This window comes from Coregonus lavaretus, assembly GCF_964263955.1.
Source record: "Coregonus lavaretus genome assembly, contig: HAP1_SCAFFOLD_3722, whole genome shotgun sequence".
Taxonomy (NCBI): Eukaryota; Metazoa; Chordata; class Actinopteri; order Salmoniformes; family Salmonidae; genus Coregonus; species Coregonus lavaretus.
Genome location: NW_028158812.1, coordinates 23,421 through 40,768, shown reverse-complemented (window position 1 = coordinate 40,768; position 17,348 = coordinate 23,421). Strand labels below are relative to the sequence as shown.

At 45.4% G+C, this 17,348-nt stretch overlaps 1 protein-coding gene and 1 pseudogene across 2 annotated transcripts; one reads left to right on the top strand and one right to left on the bottom strand.

Annotated features, from left to right (window-relative positions):
- Nucleotides 1-232: 232 nt before the first annotated feature.
- LOC311123559 (single-strand DNA endonuclease ASTE1-like) lies at nucleotides 233-2,603 on the top strand (annotated as a pseudogene). The gene is made up of 4 exons: nucleotides 233-1,511; nucleotides 1,607-1,820; nucleotides 1,892-2,057; nucleotides 2,186-2,603. The product of its transcript is annotated as a single-strand DNA endonuclease ASTE1-like (transcript).
- Nucleotides 2,604-6,564: 3,961 nt separating this feature from the next.
- LOC311123558 (single-strand DNA endonuclease ASTE1-like) lies at nucleotides 6,565-8,991 on the bottom strand (the record flags this gene model as incomplete). Its single annotated transcript, XM_084197803.1, has 4 exons — nucleotides 6,565-6,982; nucleotides 7,111-7,282; nucleotides 7,384-7,597; nucleotides 7,693-8,991. The coding sequence occupies 4 exons, from the start codon at nucleotides 8,989-8,991 to the stop codon at nucleotides 6,565-6,567; spliced, it is 2,103 nt and encodes a 700-aa protein (XP_084053929.1).
- Between the last annotated feature and the right edge of the window lie 8,357 nt (nucleotides 8,992-17,348).

Sequence of the window (17,348 nt, the reverse complement as noted above, 5' to 3'; positions counted from 1 at the left end):
GCTTGATTCATGCACCACACCCACATTCAGCACCCCTGACAGTGCAAAATAATTACAATTAGTATTAACACTGGAATGCTAGATGTGCAAGAGATGATGTGCAAATAGAGATACTGGGGTGCAAAAGAGCAAAATAAATAACAATATATGGATGAGGTAGTTGGGTGGGCTAATTTCAGATGGGCTGTGTACAGGTGCAGTGATCGGTAAGGTGCTCTGACAAATTGGATTGACCAACTTTATGGAGGAGAATGGAAACATTTTAAAAGATGTTTACCTCAGAAACAGCAAGCTGATCATAGATGATAGTAATCTGTACAACTTGCTTTATTTTAACTCACGTTTGGATCAGTCATGGAGGGGATTACGATGCTTTTGAGGGCCAGGTCTGCAGGTTCTTTAAGGCTCTGAAAGACTGTGGCATTGACCCTTTTGTGATTGTAGATGGGGGCTCTGACTACACCGACAAAAAGTTTGAAACTCTCAAGAAACGAGCTCAATCAAGGATCAACACAGCCAACAGCTTGTCCATGGAACTTCAGGTGAGCGGTGTACTACCAACCCTCATCAAACATGTCTTCAAACAGGTCCTCTCCAGCCTGAAGGTCCCGTTCGCACAGTGCATTTGTGAGGCAGACCAAGAAATAGCCTCCCTGGCTCGAAGGTGGAACTGTCCAGTGCTGACCAATGACAGTGACTTTTATATCTTTGACATCCAGTCAGGATGTCTGCCCATCTCCCATTTTCACTAGCAGAAAGTGTCTATGCACCGTGGGAGCTCTATAAGATCCATTCCCTGCAAGCACTACACCACAACAAGCTTCTGTAGACACTTCAACATCAACAGACAGGTTCTCCCAGTCTTCGCCGCCGTGGCAGGAAACGACTACGTCAAGTTGCATAACATGGGCGTTTCCCTCAGGTGGGAAGAATACTCGTCGATGGAAGGAAGGTTTGCCCGCTTCGACAGCTTGCTGAATTGGCTGGCCCGCTTCCGGGGGCAGAAGGAGGCCTTGGACTCTGTGCTCAGGCTTATCTTTCATGGTAACAACAAACAGAAAATGGACGCTGCCCTCCAGGACCTTTCCCTGGGCATAGAAGAGTACCATCTTCCCCCTGGTTGCCTGGAGCGGTTCTTCAACGATGGAGTGGGACCAGGCCCCAGCCATCTCGCAGAGCCTCTGAGGGTCCTTCCAGACTGGACTCTGCTGCCGTTGATGAAAGGTGCTCTTCCCTCCCGCATGGTGGACGTGCTGCTGCTGAGGAGGGTGATGCACAGTGTTCAGGTGGAAGATCCCCGCTGACCCAGTGGGAACAACACTTCACGGCCCATACGCCAGGTACTCTATGGGCTGCTGCTGGGTGGGAGGAGGCCAGACCACAGCAGTCAGAGACCCCCAGTGGATGACGTGGAGGAGTATTACAGGGAAGGCAATAACCTGACCAGCAGCATGGTTGAAGCCATCCTGCCCAGTGCTGCAGAACAGCTGCAGCTAGACACTCTGGATCAGGTATGTATACATGTGTATGAGATAGTATACAGTACATTCAAACATACTGCTGTTGATTCTGAAAATGATTCTCATTCTCTTGCTCTGTTCCTTAGGCTCCAAGGTCAGTGCAGCTTGAGGTGTTTTTGGAGACCCTTGGTGTGTCCCAGTCCACTTTGAGCGGTGTCCTGCCTCATCTGCGTCTTCCTGTGGCTGTCACCTGCTACTGGTTGAGGCACGCCCATCCTCGACCAGAACTGCCTCTCCTGCAGGCCCTGCTATTAGGATTGGTGTACGGAGAGCTCTGCAGACAGAGGAAGAGCCAAAGAGGTATGGCCCAGAGCATGAATGAGAAAACACACAATTTAGAATTTATAAATATTGAAGTGTGTGAAGTGCAGCCACTGACCCAGTGTTGGAGAGGCTGAGAGGGCTGATTCAGAGAGGTGCAAGGAGCCTAGACCTGGGTGTAGCCCACGCCTACAGCCAATGGCAGTGCTGCCTGAGAGAAAGTCTTGACCTGAACCAACTGCTGTGCCTCCCTCTAGCTGAGCCTCAGTGTGCCTGGTAAGGTGTCCCTTCCTAAATCAACCCTTGCCCCTAAACCTAGACCAGTGGTATTCATTCACATTGTATTCTAGCCCAGCAGAAACACAGCTAATTCAACCATCTTTTGTTTCCCGGGTGGTGTCTAGGCTGTACAAGGGCACTCTGGTGCACCAGCTTGTGACCAAACTGAGAGGGGGGTTAACACCGGATTCTCTCCTGATGGGAGGCCCTTGCTCTGGGCAGCTGTATATGGCCATGCTGGGAGCCATACTCAACTCCCATGATGCTCGTGAGGCTGCTGTCATCCCCTTGGTGTCTGGGCCTTGGAGGGCCTCACCTCCATCCTTGTCACAGCCACTGGACGACCTGACGTCCCATCTACACATTCTGGCTCTGGAAGAAGATGATGATGATGGTGCTGGAGGTGGGAGCAAGGCCAAGCAAGAGGACAATCTGGGTTGGACTTTGGTCTCAGTGCAGACCCGCCACAAGAAAAAGGACAGATTCAACAGAGCTCGGAATCCAGAATTCTCCCGGAAGCAGGGGCGGATCGGCTGGGAATAGGGAGGGGTCACTATATAACTGTTTAGTTCTAGAGATGTTCTGCTCAACTCCTTCATCTTTTTATTGTTCTTATGTGTACCTTTTATAACTTAATTTACATTGTTTTTAGCATGAACTATAAAACAAGTGTATAAAAGATAGATGTAGATTTTATAAATGATAGAAGATGGAAAAGTCTTTAATATATAAACATAAAAAAGTTATGATAAATTTGACTTTGTTTAATTGGTTTTTATTTCTTTGCTCTCTACTGTAAAGCGTATTTTGGTCATTGAAAATAGCTGTATAAATCCCATTTATTGTTACAATTACATTACTGCTGCTCTGGGCGCAGCAGTGTATTGCACAGTTTTACACTAGCACGCGGTGCTGCGCGGTGAAACACCGCTTCCCATTCATTTTCAAAGGAAGGAAAGCGGCGAGAAGCGGAGAGGGTGGGGGACCTTTGGGCGGCGCGAAGGTGGCGTGGGAGGAGGTGAAAAAGTTAAACTTTTCCCAACTTGATGCAAATCACAAACGGGGACCACTGGGCGATGACCAATCATATCGAGTGGTTCCCATAACGAATTTGACGCCATGTTACCCAGGACTGGAGACTTTCTTCAGCAAAGATGGCTGAAAAAAATAGTAGGATGGAAGCAAATGTAAGTAATTATAACGTCATAACGAATCATGCAAAACATGGTTTTACAGTTGAGGGGAATATGTTAGTTAATGTAGTGACAAACTATTATGCATATTTTTTTGTTATAAAGTTAATTTACGAAAATCGCAATTTAGCTGGCTAGCTTCATTGGCGTTGTGACATGAGTATGAAACAACCAGCAAACTAGGCTGTCGTCTTGTGAAACAGTAGCTAGATGTAAAGAATCTAGCTAGCGAAAGCATTTACTTCAAATTGAATGTACCATTTTGTAAGCTTGCCATCCTGATATTTGCTATGCAATGCAGCTGAAGTAACGTAGCTATCAAACTATTTTCATGCTTATTGTGCAGTTGAGGATAAAAATACCTGTATGCCTATGGATGTATAGCTAGCTATGTAGCCGATCTGTGTATGGACCCTAAAACGTTTGGTGTAAATATTAGTTCAGAACATAGCTATGAACCTCAGCTATCATAGCCGGTTGTATCAACAGTCTGAATGACATTAATGAAGCCTGTGGATTGAGTAGAATAATATAACTTTGTGCCAAGGATGCAAGTCGTATATACATGTAGTTATTACCATGTATGAGATCCCCACATTGTAGCATGTACATTGAATATATTCACTGATCATGTACTCTACCTTGGCAAATAAATGTGCAGTTCGGGTATGAATGTCTGTGAGACATTATTTTTCAGTCATATCCAATACTAGGAGTATCAAACTCCAGTCTTTTAATTAACACTTTGTCTGCATGTATGTATTACAATTATACACTTCAACAGTGTTTACCAATCCTGGTCCTGGGACATCAATGGTTACACATTAACTATGTAATAGACCACAAACATGATTTAACTAGTTAAAGGCTGATTTGTAATAGATATATACAGAAACAGAATTTAAAAACAGTACACTACACTTCCTATGCATCATGTAAATACTCTAAAACCGGTTCATCTCACTATCTAATTTCCTTCATCTGCATTGATCTGAGGACACAGGATAGGTGTAGTATTTCATCAAATGACACTTAATTTCAACCAGTAGAGAATGTGACACGCTTTATTGAAATAAGTTAATTATCCAAGTGTTATAAATACATAATATAAATATTATAATATAAATATTATATTCTAAATACAAGTTCAATCTGTACTTCAATGCACATCTGGTGTGCATTATAAAAACAGAGGAAGAAAGAGGAGGTGGGTAGAGAGGTGTAAGAAAGAGTGTAAAAGACAGAAAGGGAAAGAGGTAAGAACAGAGGAGCAGGGAAGGCAGCATATGATTAATGAATTACAGTGCTACCCTAATATTCTCTCAGTTCATCACAATTACATAATAGTGTCTCTAGCGGTGTCTCCTAACAGCCTGCATTCTAGCTTGTCCTCCATTGCTACTAGTAACGTTACTTGTATTGCTGGCATCAACGGTATGTTTCGCTTGTAAATGATAACGAAGACTCGATGTACTTCGGTAATAAACAAATTCAGCCTTGCAGTAGATGCAAATTACTTTGGTTTTATCCAGAGAGCTATCTGGGAGGGATTTGAAATTGAATTTGCAATTTAAAAGCCCCTTATTAGCATTCTGCATCATTCAGTCATACAAGTAGCTAGCTAGTAAAGTGGTTGTCAAACTAGTGCATCGGCTGGGGACTTGAATTTGAACTATGGATGGTTCAGAGGGTCAAACTAAGAAAATGCGTTAATGGTGTCAAAAAAAATGTAAGCATTAAGGCGTTATTAACGCCTTAACTATGACAGCCCTAATTTGAAAACATTAACATGTAGTGTGTGTGTGCATCTATCAGTTACAGTGCATTCGGAAAGTATTCAGACCCCTTCACTTTTTCTACATTTTTACAGCCTTATTCTAAAATTGATTAAATAAAACATTTTCCTCATCAATCTACACACAATACCTCATAATGACAAAGCGAAAACAGGTTTGTAGACAATTTGCAAAAAACAGAAATACCTTATTTACATAAGTATTCAGAACCTTTGCTATGAGACATGAAATTGAGCTCAGGTGCATCCTGTTTCCATTGATCATCCTTGAGATGTTTCTACAACTTGATTGGAGTCCACCAGTGGTAAATTCAATTGATTGTACATGATTTGGAAAGGCACACACCTGTCTATACAAGGTCAGTTGACAGTGCATGTTAGAGCAAAAACCAAACCAAGGAATTGTCTGTATAGCTCCGAGACAGGATTGTGTTGAGGCACAGATCTGGGGAAAGGTACCAAAAAATGTCTGCAGCATTGAAGGTCCCCAAGAACATAGTGGCCTCCATCATTCTTAAATGGAAGAAGTTTGGAACCACCAAGACTCTTCCTAGAGCTGGCCGCCTGGCCAAACTGAGCAATCGGGGGAGAAGGGCCTTGGTCAGGGAGGTGACCAAGAACCTGATGGTCACTCTGACAGAGCTCTAGAGTTCCTCTGTGGAGATGGGAGAACCTTCCAGAAGGACAACCATCTCTACAGCACTCCACCAATCATGCCTTTATGGTAGAGTGGCCAGACGGAAGCCACTCCTCAGTAAAAGGCACATGACAGCCTGCTTTGAGTTTGCCAAAAGGCACCTAAAGGACTCTCAGACCATGAGAAACAAGATTCTCTGGTCTGATGAAACCAAGATTGAACTCTTTTGCCTGAATGCCAAGCGTCACATCTGGACAAAACCAGGCACCACTCATCTCCTGGCCAATACCATCCCTATGGTGAAGCATGGTGGTGGCAGAATCATGCTGTGGGGATGTTTTTCAGCGGCAGGGACTGGGAGACTAATCAGTATCGAGGGAAAGATGAACGGAGCAAAGTACAGAGAGATCCTTGTTGAAAACCTGCTCCAGAGCGCTCAGGACCTCAGACTGGGGTGAAGGTTCACCTTCCAACAGGATAACGATCCTAAGCTCACAGCCAAGACAACGCAGGAGTGGCTTCAGGACAAGTCTTTGAATGTCCTTGAGTGGCCCAGCCAGGGCCCGGACTTGAACCTGAGCAGCAGTGCAGCAGTAATATAATAGTAAGAATAGATGGGATTTATATAGCTATCTTCAAAGACCAAAAGACAGTACAGTAAATAGCAAAGAAAAAAACAGTCAAACTGATCATAACTTTTGATATTTATATATATATATATTAAAAGCTTTTCCATCTCATCATTAATAGAATCTACATAGTTCATGCTAAAAACAATGTCAATTAAGTCATAAAAGGTAAAAAAAATAAGAACAATAAAAATATGAAAGAGTTGAGCAGAGCGTCTCTAGAACTAAACAGTTATATAGTGACCCCTCCCTATTCCCAGCCGATCCGCCCCTGCTTCCGGGAGAATTCTGGATTCCGAGCTCTGTTGAATCTGTCCTTTTTCTTGTGGCGGGTCTGCACTGTGACCAACGTCCAATCCAGATCGTCCTCTGGCATGGCCTTCCTCCCTCCTGCAGCACCATCATCATCATCTTCTTCTAGAGCCAGAATGAGTAGACGGGACGTCAGGTCGTCCAGTGGCTGTGACAAGGATGGAGGTGTGGCCCGCCGCGTCCCAGACACCAAGGGGATGACAGCAGCCTCATGAGCATCATGGGAGTTGAGTATGGCTCCCAGCATGGCCCTATACAGCTGCCCAGAGCAAGGGCCTAACATCAGGAGAGAATCTGGGGTTAACCCCCCTCTCAGTTTGGTCACAAGCTGGTGCACCAGAGTGCCCTTGTACAGCCTAGACACCACCAGGGAAACAAAATATGGTTTAATTAGTTGTGTTGCTGCTAGGCTCGAATAAAATGTCAATGAATACCACTGGTCTAGGTTTAGGGGCAAGGGTTGATTTAGGAAGGGACACCTTACCAGGCACACTGAGGCTCGGCTAGAGGGAGGTACAGCAGTTGGTTCAGGTCAAGACTTTCTCTCAGGCAGCACTGCCATTGGCTGTAGGCGTGGGCTACACCCAGGTCTAGGCTCCTTGCACCTCTCTGAATCAGCCCTCTCAGCCTCTCCAACACTGGTCCCTCCATAAACCCTGTTACACAAAAAAGGGAGGAGTCAGTGGCTGCACTTCAAACCCTTCAATATTTCTAAATTCTAAATTGTGTGTTTTCTCATTCATGCTCTGGGTCATACCTCTTTGGCTCTTCCTCTGTCTGCAGAGCTCTCCGTACACCAATCCTAATAGCAGGGCCTGCAGGAGAGGCAGTTCTGGTCGAGGATGGGCGTGCCTCAACCAGTAGCAGGTGACAGCCACAGGAAGACGCAAATGAGGCGGGACACCACTCAGAGTGGACTGGGACACACCAAGGGTCTCCAAAAACACCTCAAGCTGCACTGACCTTGGAGCCTAAGGAACAGAGCAAGAGAATGAGAATCATTTTCAGAATCAACAGCAGTATGTTTGAATGTACTGTATACTATCTCATACACATGTATACATACCCGATCCAGAGAGTCTAGCTGCAGCTGTTCTGCAGCACTGGGCAGGATGGCTTCAACCATGCTGCTGGTCAGGTTATTGCCTTCCCTGTAATACTCCTCCACGTCATCCACTGGGGGTCTCTGACTGCTGTGGTCTGGCCTCCTCCCACCCAGCAGCAGCCCATAGAGTACCTGGCGTATGGGCCGTGAAGTGTTGTTCCCACTGGGCAAGCGGGGATCTTCCACCTGAACACTGTGCATCACCCTCCTCAGCAGCAGCACGTCCACCATGCGGGAGGGAAGAGCACCTTTCATCAACGGCAGCAGGGTCCAGTCTGGAAGGACCCTCAGAGCCTCTGCGAGACGGCTGGGGCCTGGTCCCACTCCATCGTTGAAGAACCGCTCCAGGTAACCACGGGGAAGCTGGTACTCTTCTATGCCCAGGGAGAGGCCCTGGCGGGCAGCACCCATTTTCTGTCTGTTGTAAATATAACCAATGAGCCTGAGCACAGAGTCCAAGGCCTCCTGTTCTTGGAAGCGGGCCAGCCAATTCAGCAAGCCGTTGAAGCGGGCAAACCTTCCGTCCATCGACGAGTTTTCTTCCCACCTGAGGGATACGCCCATGTTATGCAACTTGACGTAGTCGTTTCCTGCCACAGCGGCGAAGACTGGGAGAACCTGTCTGTTGATGTTAAAGTGTCTACAGAAGCTTGTTGTGGTGTAGTGCTTGCAGGGAATGGATCTTATAGAGCTCCCACGGTGCATAGACACTTTCTGCCAGTGAAAATGGGAGATGGGCAGACATCCTGACTGGATGTCAAATATATAAAAGTCACTGTCATTGGACAGCACTGGACAGTTCCACCTTCGAGCCAGGGAGGCTATTTCTTGGTCTGCTTCACAAATGCACTGTGCGAACGGGACCTTCAGGCTGAAGAGGACCTGTTTGAAGACATGTTTGATGAGGGTTGGTAGTACACTCCCGCTCCCCTGATGCCCCATGGACAATCTGTAGGCTGCTATGATCTTTGATTGAGCTCGTTTTTTGAGAGTTTCAAACTTTTTGCCAGTATAGTCAGAGCCCCCATCTAAAATGACATAAGGGTCAATGCCGCAGTCTTTCAGAGCCTTAAAGAACTTGCAGACCTGGTCCTCAAAAGCATCGTAATCCCCTCCATGACTCTGATCCAAACGTGAGTTAAAATAAAGCAAGTAGTACAGGTTACTACCATCTATGATCAGCTTGCTGTTTCTGAGGTGAACATCTTTTAAAATGTTTCCATTCTCCTCCATAAAGCTGGTCAATCCCTGGACGCCCATGGTGTGCTCTGTCTGGGATGTCTTTCCTAGTGAAGAGTTTCAGTCACAGGGAGGGACTATATATAGGCTTACTGAATGAGGCTAGCATCATTCCAATTGATGAGTTTCCCTTTACTTAAGTTTCACTTTCCATACTTCACCATCATAAGGGTGGAAATATTTTGTGATGGCAACCTACATTAGAAAACCACACCTACCAATGCGATGTACAGTATGAAAATGAAAACGAAAATGCCAGTAATGCTCTAGTGGATGAATGTATTATACAAACAGTATATGATCACTTCAAATCAAATCACATTTTATTGGTCACATACACATATTTAGCAGATGTTATTGTGGGTGTAGCGAAATGCTTGTGTTCCAAGCTCCAACAGTGCAGTAGTATCTAACAATTCACAACAATACACAAAAAGCAAAATAATGGAATTAAGAAATATATAAATATTAGGACGAGCAATGTCAGAGTGGCATTGACTAAAATACAATAGAATAGAATACAGTAAATACATATGAGATGAGTAAAGCAGTACATAAACATTATTAAAGTGACTAGTGTTCCATTATTAAAGTGGCCAGTGATTCCATGTCTATGTATATAGGGCAGCAGCCTCTAAGGTGCAGGGTTGAGTAACCGGGTGGTAGCCGGCTAGTGATGGCTATTTAACAGTTTGATGGCCTTAAGATAGAAGCTGTTTTTCGGTCCCAGCTTTGATGCACCTGTACTGACGTCGCCTTCTGGATGATAGCGGGGTGAACAGGCCGTGGCTCGGGTGGTTGATGTCCTTGATGATCTTTTTGGCATTCCCGTGACATCGGGTGCTGTAGGTGTCCTGGAGGTCAGGCAGTGTGCACCCGGTGATGCGTTGGACAGACCGCACCACCCTCTGGAGAGCCCTGCGGTTGCGGGCGGTGCAGTTGCCATACCAGGCGGTGATATAGCCCGACAGGATGCTCTCAATTGTTCATCTGTAAAAGTTTCTGATGGTCTTAGGGGCCAAGCCGAATTTGAAGAGGCGCTGTTGCACCTTCTTTACCACACTGTCTGTGTGGGTGGACCATTTTAGATTGTCAGTGGTGTACGCCGAGGAACTTGAAGCTTTCCACCTTCTCCACTGCGGTCCCATCGATGTGGATGGGGGCGTGCTCCCTCTGCTGTTTCCTGAAGTCCACAATCAGCTCCTTCGTTTTGTTGACTTTAAGGGAGAGGTTATTTTCCTGGCACCACTCCGCCAGGGCCCTCACCTCCTCCCTGTAGGTTGTCTCGTCATTGTTGGTAATCAGCCCTACTACTGTTGTGTCGTCTGCAAACTTGATGATTGAGTTGGAGGCGTGCGTGGCCACGCAATCATGGGAGAACAGGGAGTACAGGAGGGGGCTGAGCACGCAACCTTGTGGGGCCCCTGTGTTGAGGATCAGTGAAGTGGAGGTGTTGTACAGGATGGGTTCAGACCCAGGGCCCCGAGCTTAATGATGAGCTTGGAGGGTACTATGGTGTTGAATGCTGAGCTATAGTCAATGAACAGCATTCTGACGTAGGTATTCCTCTTGTCCAGATGGTATAGGGCAGTGTTCAGTGCGATGGCGATTGCATCATCTGTGGATCTATTGGGGCGGTAAGCAAATTGAGGTGGGGTCTAGGGTGTCAGGTAAGGTAGAGGTGATATGATCCTTAACTAGCCTCTCAAAGCACTTCATGATAACATAAGTGAGTGCTACGGGACGATAGTCATTTAGTTCAGATACCTTTGCTTTCTTGGGTACAGGAACAATGGTGGACATCTTGAAGCAAGTGGGGACAGCAGACTGGGATAGGGAGAGATTGAATATGTCCGTAAACACTCCAGACAGCTGGTCTGCGCATGCTCTGAGGACGCGGCTAGGGATGCTGTCTGGGCCGGCAGCCTTGCGAGGGTTAACACGCTTAAATGTCTTACTCACGTCGGCCACGGAGAACGAGAGCCCATAATCCTTGGGAGCGGGCCGCGTCGGTGGCACTGTGTTATTCTCAAAGCGGGCGAAGAAGGTGTTTAGCTTGTCTGGGAGCAAGACATCGGTGTCTGCGCGTGGCTGGTTTTCCCTTTGTAATCCGTGATTGTCTGTAGACCCTGCCACATACGTCTCGTGTCTGAGCCGTTGAATTGCGACTCCACTTTGCCTCTGTACTGACTTTTTGCCTGTTTGATTGCCGTACAGAGGGAATAACTACACTGTTTGTATTCAACTATATTCCCAGACACCTTGCCATGGTTAAATGTGATGGTTCGCGCTTTCAGTTTTGCGGTTTCTGATTTGGGTAGGTTTTAATAGTCACCGTGGGAACAAGATCCCCTATACACTTCCTGATTAACTCAGTCACCGTGTCTGTGTAAGCGTCAATGTTATTCTCAGAGGCTACCCGGAACATATCCCAGTCCGCGTGATTAAAACAATCTTGAAGGATGGATTCCGATTGGTCAGACCAGCGTTGAATAGATCTTAGCATGGGTACTTCCTGTTTGATTTTCTGCCTATATGAAGGGAGGAGCAAAATGGAGTTGTGATCTGATTTGCCGAAGGGAGGGTGGGGCAGGGCTTTGTAGCCATCTTGAAAAGGCGAGTAGCAGTGGTCTAGTGTTTTACCTAAGCGAGTACTACAGTCAATGTGTTGATAGAACTTCGGTAGCGTTTTCCTCAAATTTGCTTTGTTAAAATCTCCAGCTACAATAAATGCGGCCTCAGGATGTGGTTTCCAGTTTGCATAAAGTCCAGTGTCGTTCCTTGAGGGCCGTCGTGGTATCGGCTTGAGGGGGAATATACACGGCTGTGACTATAACCAAAGATAATTATCTTGGGAGGTAATACGGTCGGCATTTGATTGTGAGGTATTCTAGGTTGGGTGAACAAAGGACTTGAGTTTCTGTATGTTATCACAATCACACCATGAGTAGTTAATCATGAAACATACACCCCCGCCTTTCTTCTTCCCGGACAGTATATCCCGAGAGAGCCATGATTCCGTGAAACAGAGTATGTTACAGTCCCTGATGTCTCTCTGGAAGGAGATCCTCGCCCTGAGCTTGTCTCCTTTATTGTCCAGAGACTGAACATTAGCAAATAATATACTCGGAGGCAGTGGATGGTGTGCCCGCCTCCTGAGTCGGACTAGAACTCCACTCCGAATACCTCTTCTCCGCCTGAGGCGTATTGGAGCAGCCTCTGCGATAAGTTAAATTGCCATGGGGGGTACGAACAAAGGATCCAATTCAGGAAAGTCGTATTCCTGGTCGTAATGCTGGTGAGTTACCGTCACTCTGATATCCAAAAGTTATTTGCGGCTATATGTACGCGCTGCAAGTCCCGCTTATCTACTCATTGGTTTTTATGAGCATATACCCACAAGGGTGATTGAAAGATGAACGAGGTCCACACTCCAGTCCAGTTGGTGGCAGTAATGCACCTTAGTTGGTTGCCAACCTCCATATAAAATCCACAGAAGAAGAAAGATGAACGAGGAAATATTAATTTTTAAAAACTAACTAGGTTTCCCCATTTTATCTGTGGATTAATTATCGGAATAGAGAACACACGATTTTGTACGACTCAAAATGGGTCTAAATTCTACAAATGTCCAGCAAAAAAATGCACCATTTTAATTTCAGGTAAAATAACAACCCAATGTTTATCTCCCAGGACAAATTAGCTAGCAACAGCAAGCTAGCTAAATGTCCATAAATGTTTCATGTGTGTTTTGACCTGTCCCCAAAATAATACACTTGGTTCACTGTTGGTTTTGGTATTTTAACCTGCGTGTCATGAACGCGTCTGGTGGGGATAGACAAAATCAACATGCGTACGCAGACGCATGCATGGAGACGGTTTGGTTCTTGAATTGCTGTGGCATTTGGGCATGGTATTTTTTTGTATGTATTTGAGTACATATTCACATTCTAAATCAACTACCATTGTGATATCATTGTGCCATCAGTGGTAACACCAATGACACATTTGAGGTAATTGAGGACTTTCTTAAATGGAGGCCACATATGCTCAAATCTAAGGTAATGAATTAACCCTTTAAAAATATTTTACTAAAGTGATATGATTAATAATTTTGCTCACAATGTTATTTCCCTTCATTTAAATTGAGTAACTCCAATTACACTTTATATTTATACACCAAATTATCAATGGCATCCTAAAATGTATGACCTACTAAAATGGTGTGATTAGCTAATAATTGTAATAAAATAGACCCCCGATAACAGTTTGCCACTGGAGGGAATGCTCAAGGTCCTTGTATATCTTTGTAATGAGTGATATTCAAGGAGGTAACTTCAATGATATAAAACTTAGGGACACATTATAGTTGGAAAAATATATATATATTTATTTTGCAATGCGGCCGGCAACATGATCGCGAACGCAACATGGTGGTTTTAGTCAGCAATTGTCTGCCAAAGCAAATTCCTTAGGCTAGTACTCGTCAGTTTGGTTTTCCTTCATGTGCAGCAGTTTATCAGCCTATCTATATTGCTGGAGGTTTCCTTACTAAATAAGATCAAAAGGACACTGTGTCATAAGTGATCACATGCCAGATACTGTTTGTATAATACATTCCTCCACTAGCGCATTACTGGCATAAGAGTTTTCGTTTCCATACTGTACATTGCATTGGTAGGTGTGGTTTTCTAAAGCAGGTTGCCCTGTAGTCCTGTGCACTACATTAGACTGCATAAGATAAGTGCTGAACATAATGTTACCCTTGTTGCAAATAACATAAAATATTTCCACCCTTATGACTGTCATTTCAATTCCCATAAACTAGGCCATCAGGTGAAGTGACCATAAAGAGATAATGCGGGAGATATGACTCAGGTGAAGTATGGAAAGTGTGGGGATCTAGATGTGATGCCTAGCTTAGAAAGAATGCATTAATGATTAAACATAATAGGTTTGTACTGTACTGATATAAATTGTTTCAAATAACAAGCTGTGATTCATGTGAGGAATGTTAGGGAGTAGGGTGAGACAGACTTGTATTTCTCACAGACACATACACACTGCCTCTTTGTTAAACCGTGCTCAAGGAGGTGTACTGCAAAAAGGTGCTGACTCTACAAGTTGTGATGATAACAACTTATGCCTGGCAACAGTGTGCAACAGTGAAGCGCCAAGGGGCTGGGACCAGCCTGTGCGCCAACGATTGGCTGAGTAAGTCTAAACCACGCTCAGTCTCTACCCTGATAGGCCCAGCAAGGAGCGGGAACTATCTCTGTCAGAGTATTTGAAGAAGAACTTAGAACAATGGATCAGTTCTCTGAGTGCCCTGCGTGGTATTTCAGTGGAGCCGTATATACGAACATCATATTTACCATTGAAGGTTTTGCATTAATTAAAATACTAGTCTATTTTAGAAGACGTGTATTGACCTCTTTTGTTCCTAATACCAGATTTGAATTGACGCAACTTAACATAAATGAAACTTAAGTAAAGGGAAACTCATCCATTGGAATGATGCTAGCCTCACTCAGTAAGCCTATATATAGTCCCTCCCTGTGACTGAAACTCTTCACTAGGAAAGACATCACATCCCAGACAGAGCACACCATGGGCGTCCAGGGATTGACCAGCTTTATGGAGGAGAATGGAAACATTCAAAAATATGTTCACCTCAGAAACAGCAAGCTGATCATAGATGGTAGTAATCTGTACTACTTGCTTTATTTTAACTCACGTTTGGATCAGTCATGGAGGGGATTACTTGTTAGATATTACTGCACTGTCGGAGCTAGAAGCACAAGCATTTCGCTACACCCGCAATAACATCTGCTAAACGTGTATGTGACCAATCTAATTTGATTTGATTTTATGCTTTGGAGGACGAAGTCTACAAGTTCTTTAATGCTCTGAGAGTCTGTGGCATTGACCCTAATGCCATTTTAGATGGGGGCTCTGACAACACCGACAAAAAGTTTGAAATGCTCCGACAACGAGCGCAATCAAAGATCAACACAGCCACTGGCTGTGTACTAGCGTGTACTACTAACCCTTGTCAAACATGTCTTCAAACAGGTCCTCTCCAGCCTGAAGCAGTGTTGGCAACATTGCGACTTTGTCGCTATATTTAGCGAGTTTTCAGACCCCTCTAGTGACACATTTTCAAATAAGCGACTAGCGACAAATCTAGCGTCTTTTTCTGGTGTTATTGGAGACTTTTGGAGACTCTGACGTGAAAGCACGTATCGTTCTTACTCTTCTCAACGAGTACTGCTGCGGGCCGCGCCCCCGTCCCAAAGCACTCACTGGCGGCTGTGGGGATCTATTCTCTTACAACTAGATGTGATGCCTAGCTTAGAAAGAATACATTAATGATTAAACATAATAGGTTTGTGCTGTACTGATATAGATTGTTTAACATAACAAGCTGTGATTAATGTGAGGAACCGTTAGGGGGTAGGCTGAGATAGACTTGTGATTCACACACACACTGCCTCTTTGTTAAACTGCTCAAGGACATGTGTACTGCTACAATGAAGAAGAACAAACTATGTCTGAGGTTGCTGACTCGAGACAAGTTGTAAAGATAACAACTAATGCCCGGCAACAGTGAAGCGCCAAGGGGCTGGGACCAGCCTGAGCGCCAACGATAGGTTGGGTAAGTTTAAACCACACCCAGCCTCTATTCTGACAGGCCCAGCAGGGAGCGGGAACTATCTCTGTCAGAGTATTTAAAGAAGAACTTATAACAATAGCTCAGTTCTCTGTCTGCCCTGCGCGGTGTTTCAGTGGGCCCGTATAGCATTAATTAAAATACTAGTCTATCTTAGAAGACGTGTATTGACCTCTTTTTGTTCCTATACCAGATTTGAATTGACGCAACTTGACACGGCCCAGTCCTCGCGCTGCAGTCAGAGCAGGAGATGTTCACCCCTCCGCGTCCAGACTGCAAATGAAGCCGCCGCTGGCTGATCCCGCGCTGGCTTACATTCAGGGCGGGATGTAAATGTAGGGTGTTTTTTACTCACTATTTGTCTCTCCCATGATGTTATTCCTCTCTCCTACAGCGTCCATCACAATTACATGCACATGGCCAATTATGCAAATTAGGATCGGGTATGTATACATGTGTATGATATACACTGCTCAAAAAAATTAAGGGAACACTAAAATAACACATCCTAGATCTGAATGAATGAAATAATCCTATTAAATACTTTTTTCTTTACATAGTTGAATGTGCTGACAACAAAAAGTCACAAAAATTATCAATGGAAATCAAATGTATCAACCCATGGAGGTCTGGATTTGGAGTCACCCTCAAAATTAAAGTGGAAAACCACACTACAGGCTGATCCAACTTTGATGTAATGTCCTTAAAACAAGTCAAAATGAGGCTCAGTAGTGTGTGTGGCCTCCACGTGCCTGTATGACCTCCCTACAACGCCTGGGCATGCTCCTGATGAGGTGGCGGATGGTCTCCTGAGGGATCTCCTCCCAGACCTGGACTAAAGCATCCGCCAACTCCTGGACAGTCTGTGGTGCAACGTGGCGTTGGTGGATGAAGCGAGACATGATGTCCCAGATGTGCTCAATTGGATTCAGGTCTGGGGAACGGGTGGGCCAGTCCATAGCATCAATGCCTTCCTCTTGCAGGAACTGCTGACACACTCCAGCCACATGAGGTCTAGCATTGTCTTGCATTAGGAGGAACCCAGGGCCAACCGCACCAGCATATGGTCTCACAAGGGGTCTGAGGATCTCATCTCGGTACCTAATGGCAGTCAGGCTACCTCTGGCGAGCACATGGAGGGCTGTGCGGCCCCCCAAAGAAATGCCACCCCACACCATGACTGACCCACCGCCAAACCGGTCATGCTGGAGGATGTTGCAGGCGGCAGAACGTTCTCCACGGCGTCTCCAGACTCTGTCACATGCTCAGTGTGAACCTGCTTTCATCTGTGAAGAGAGGTATCCTGAGTGGCGCAGTGGTCTGGACTGTGCCACTAGAGATCCTGGTTCGAATCCAGGCTCTGTCGCAGCCGGCCGCGACCGGGAGACTCATGGGCGGCGCACAATTGGCCCAGCGTCGTCCAGGGTAGGGGAGGGAATGGCCGGCAGGGATGTAGCTCAGTTGATAGAGCATGGCGTTTGCAACGCCAGGGTTGTGGGTTCGATTCCCACGGGGGGCCAGTATAAAAAAAAATATCTATGTATTCACTAACTGTAAGTCGCTCTGGATAAGAGCGTCTGCTAAATGACTAAAATGTAAATGTAAGAGCACAGGGCGCCAGTGGCGAATTTGCCAATCTTGGTGTTCTCTGGCAAATGCCAAACGTCCTGCACGGTGTTGGGCTGTAAGCATAACCCCCACCTGT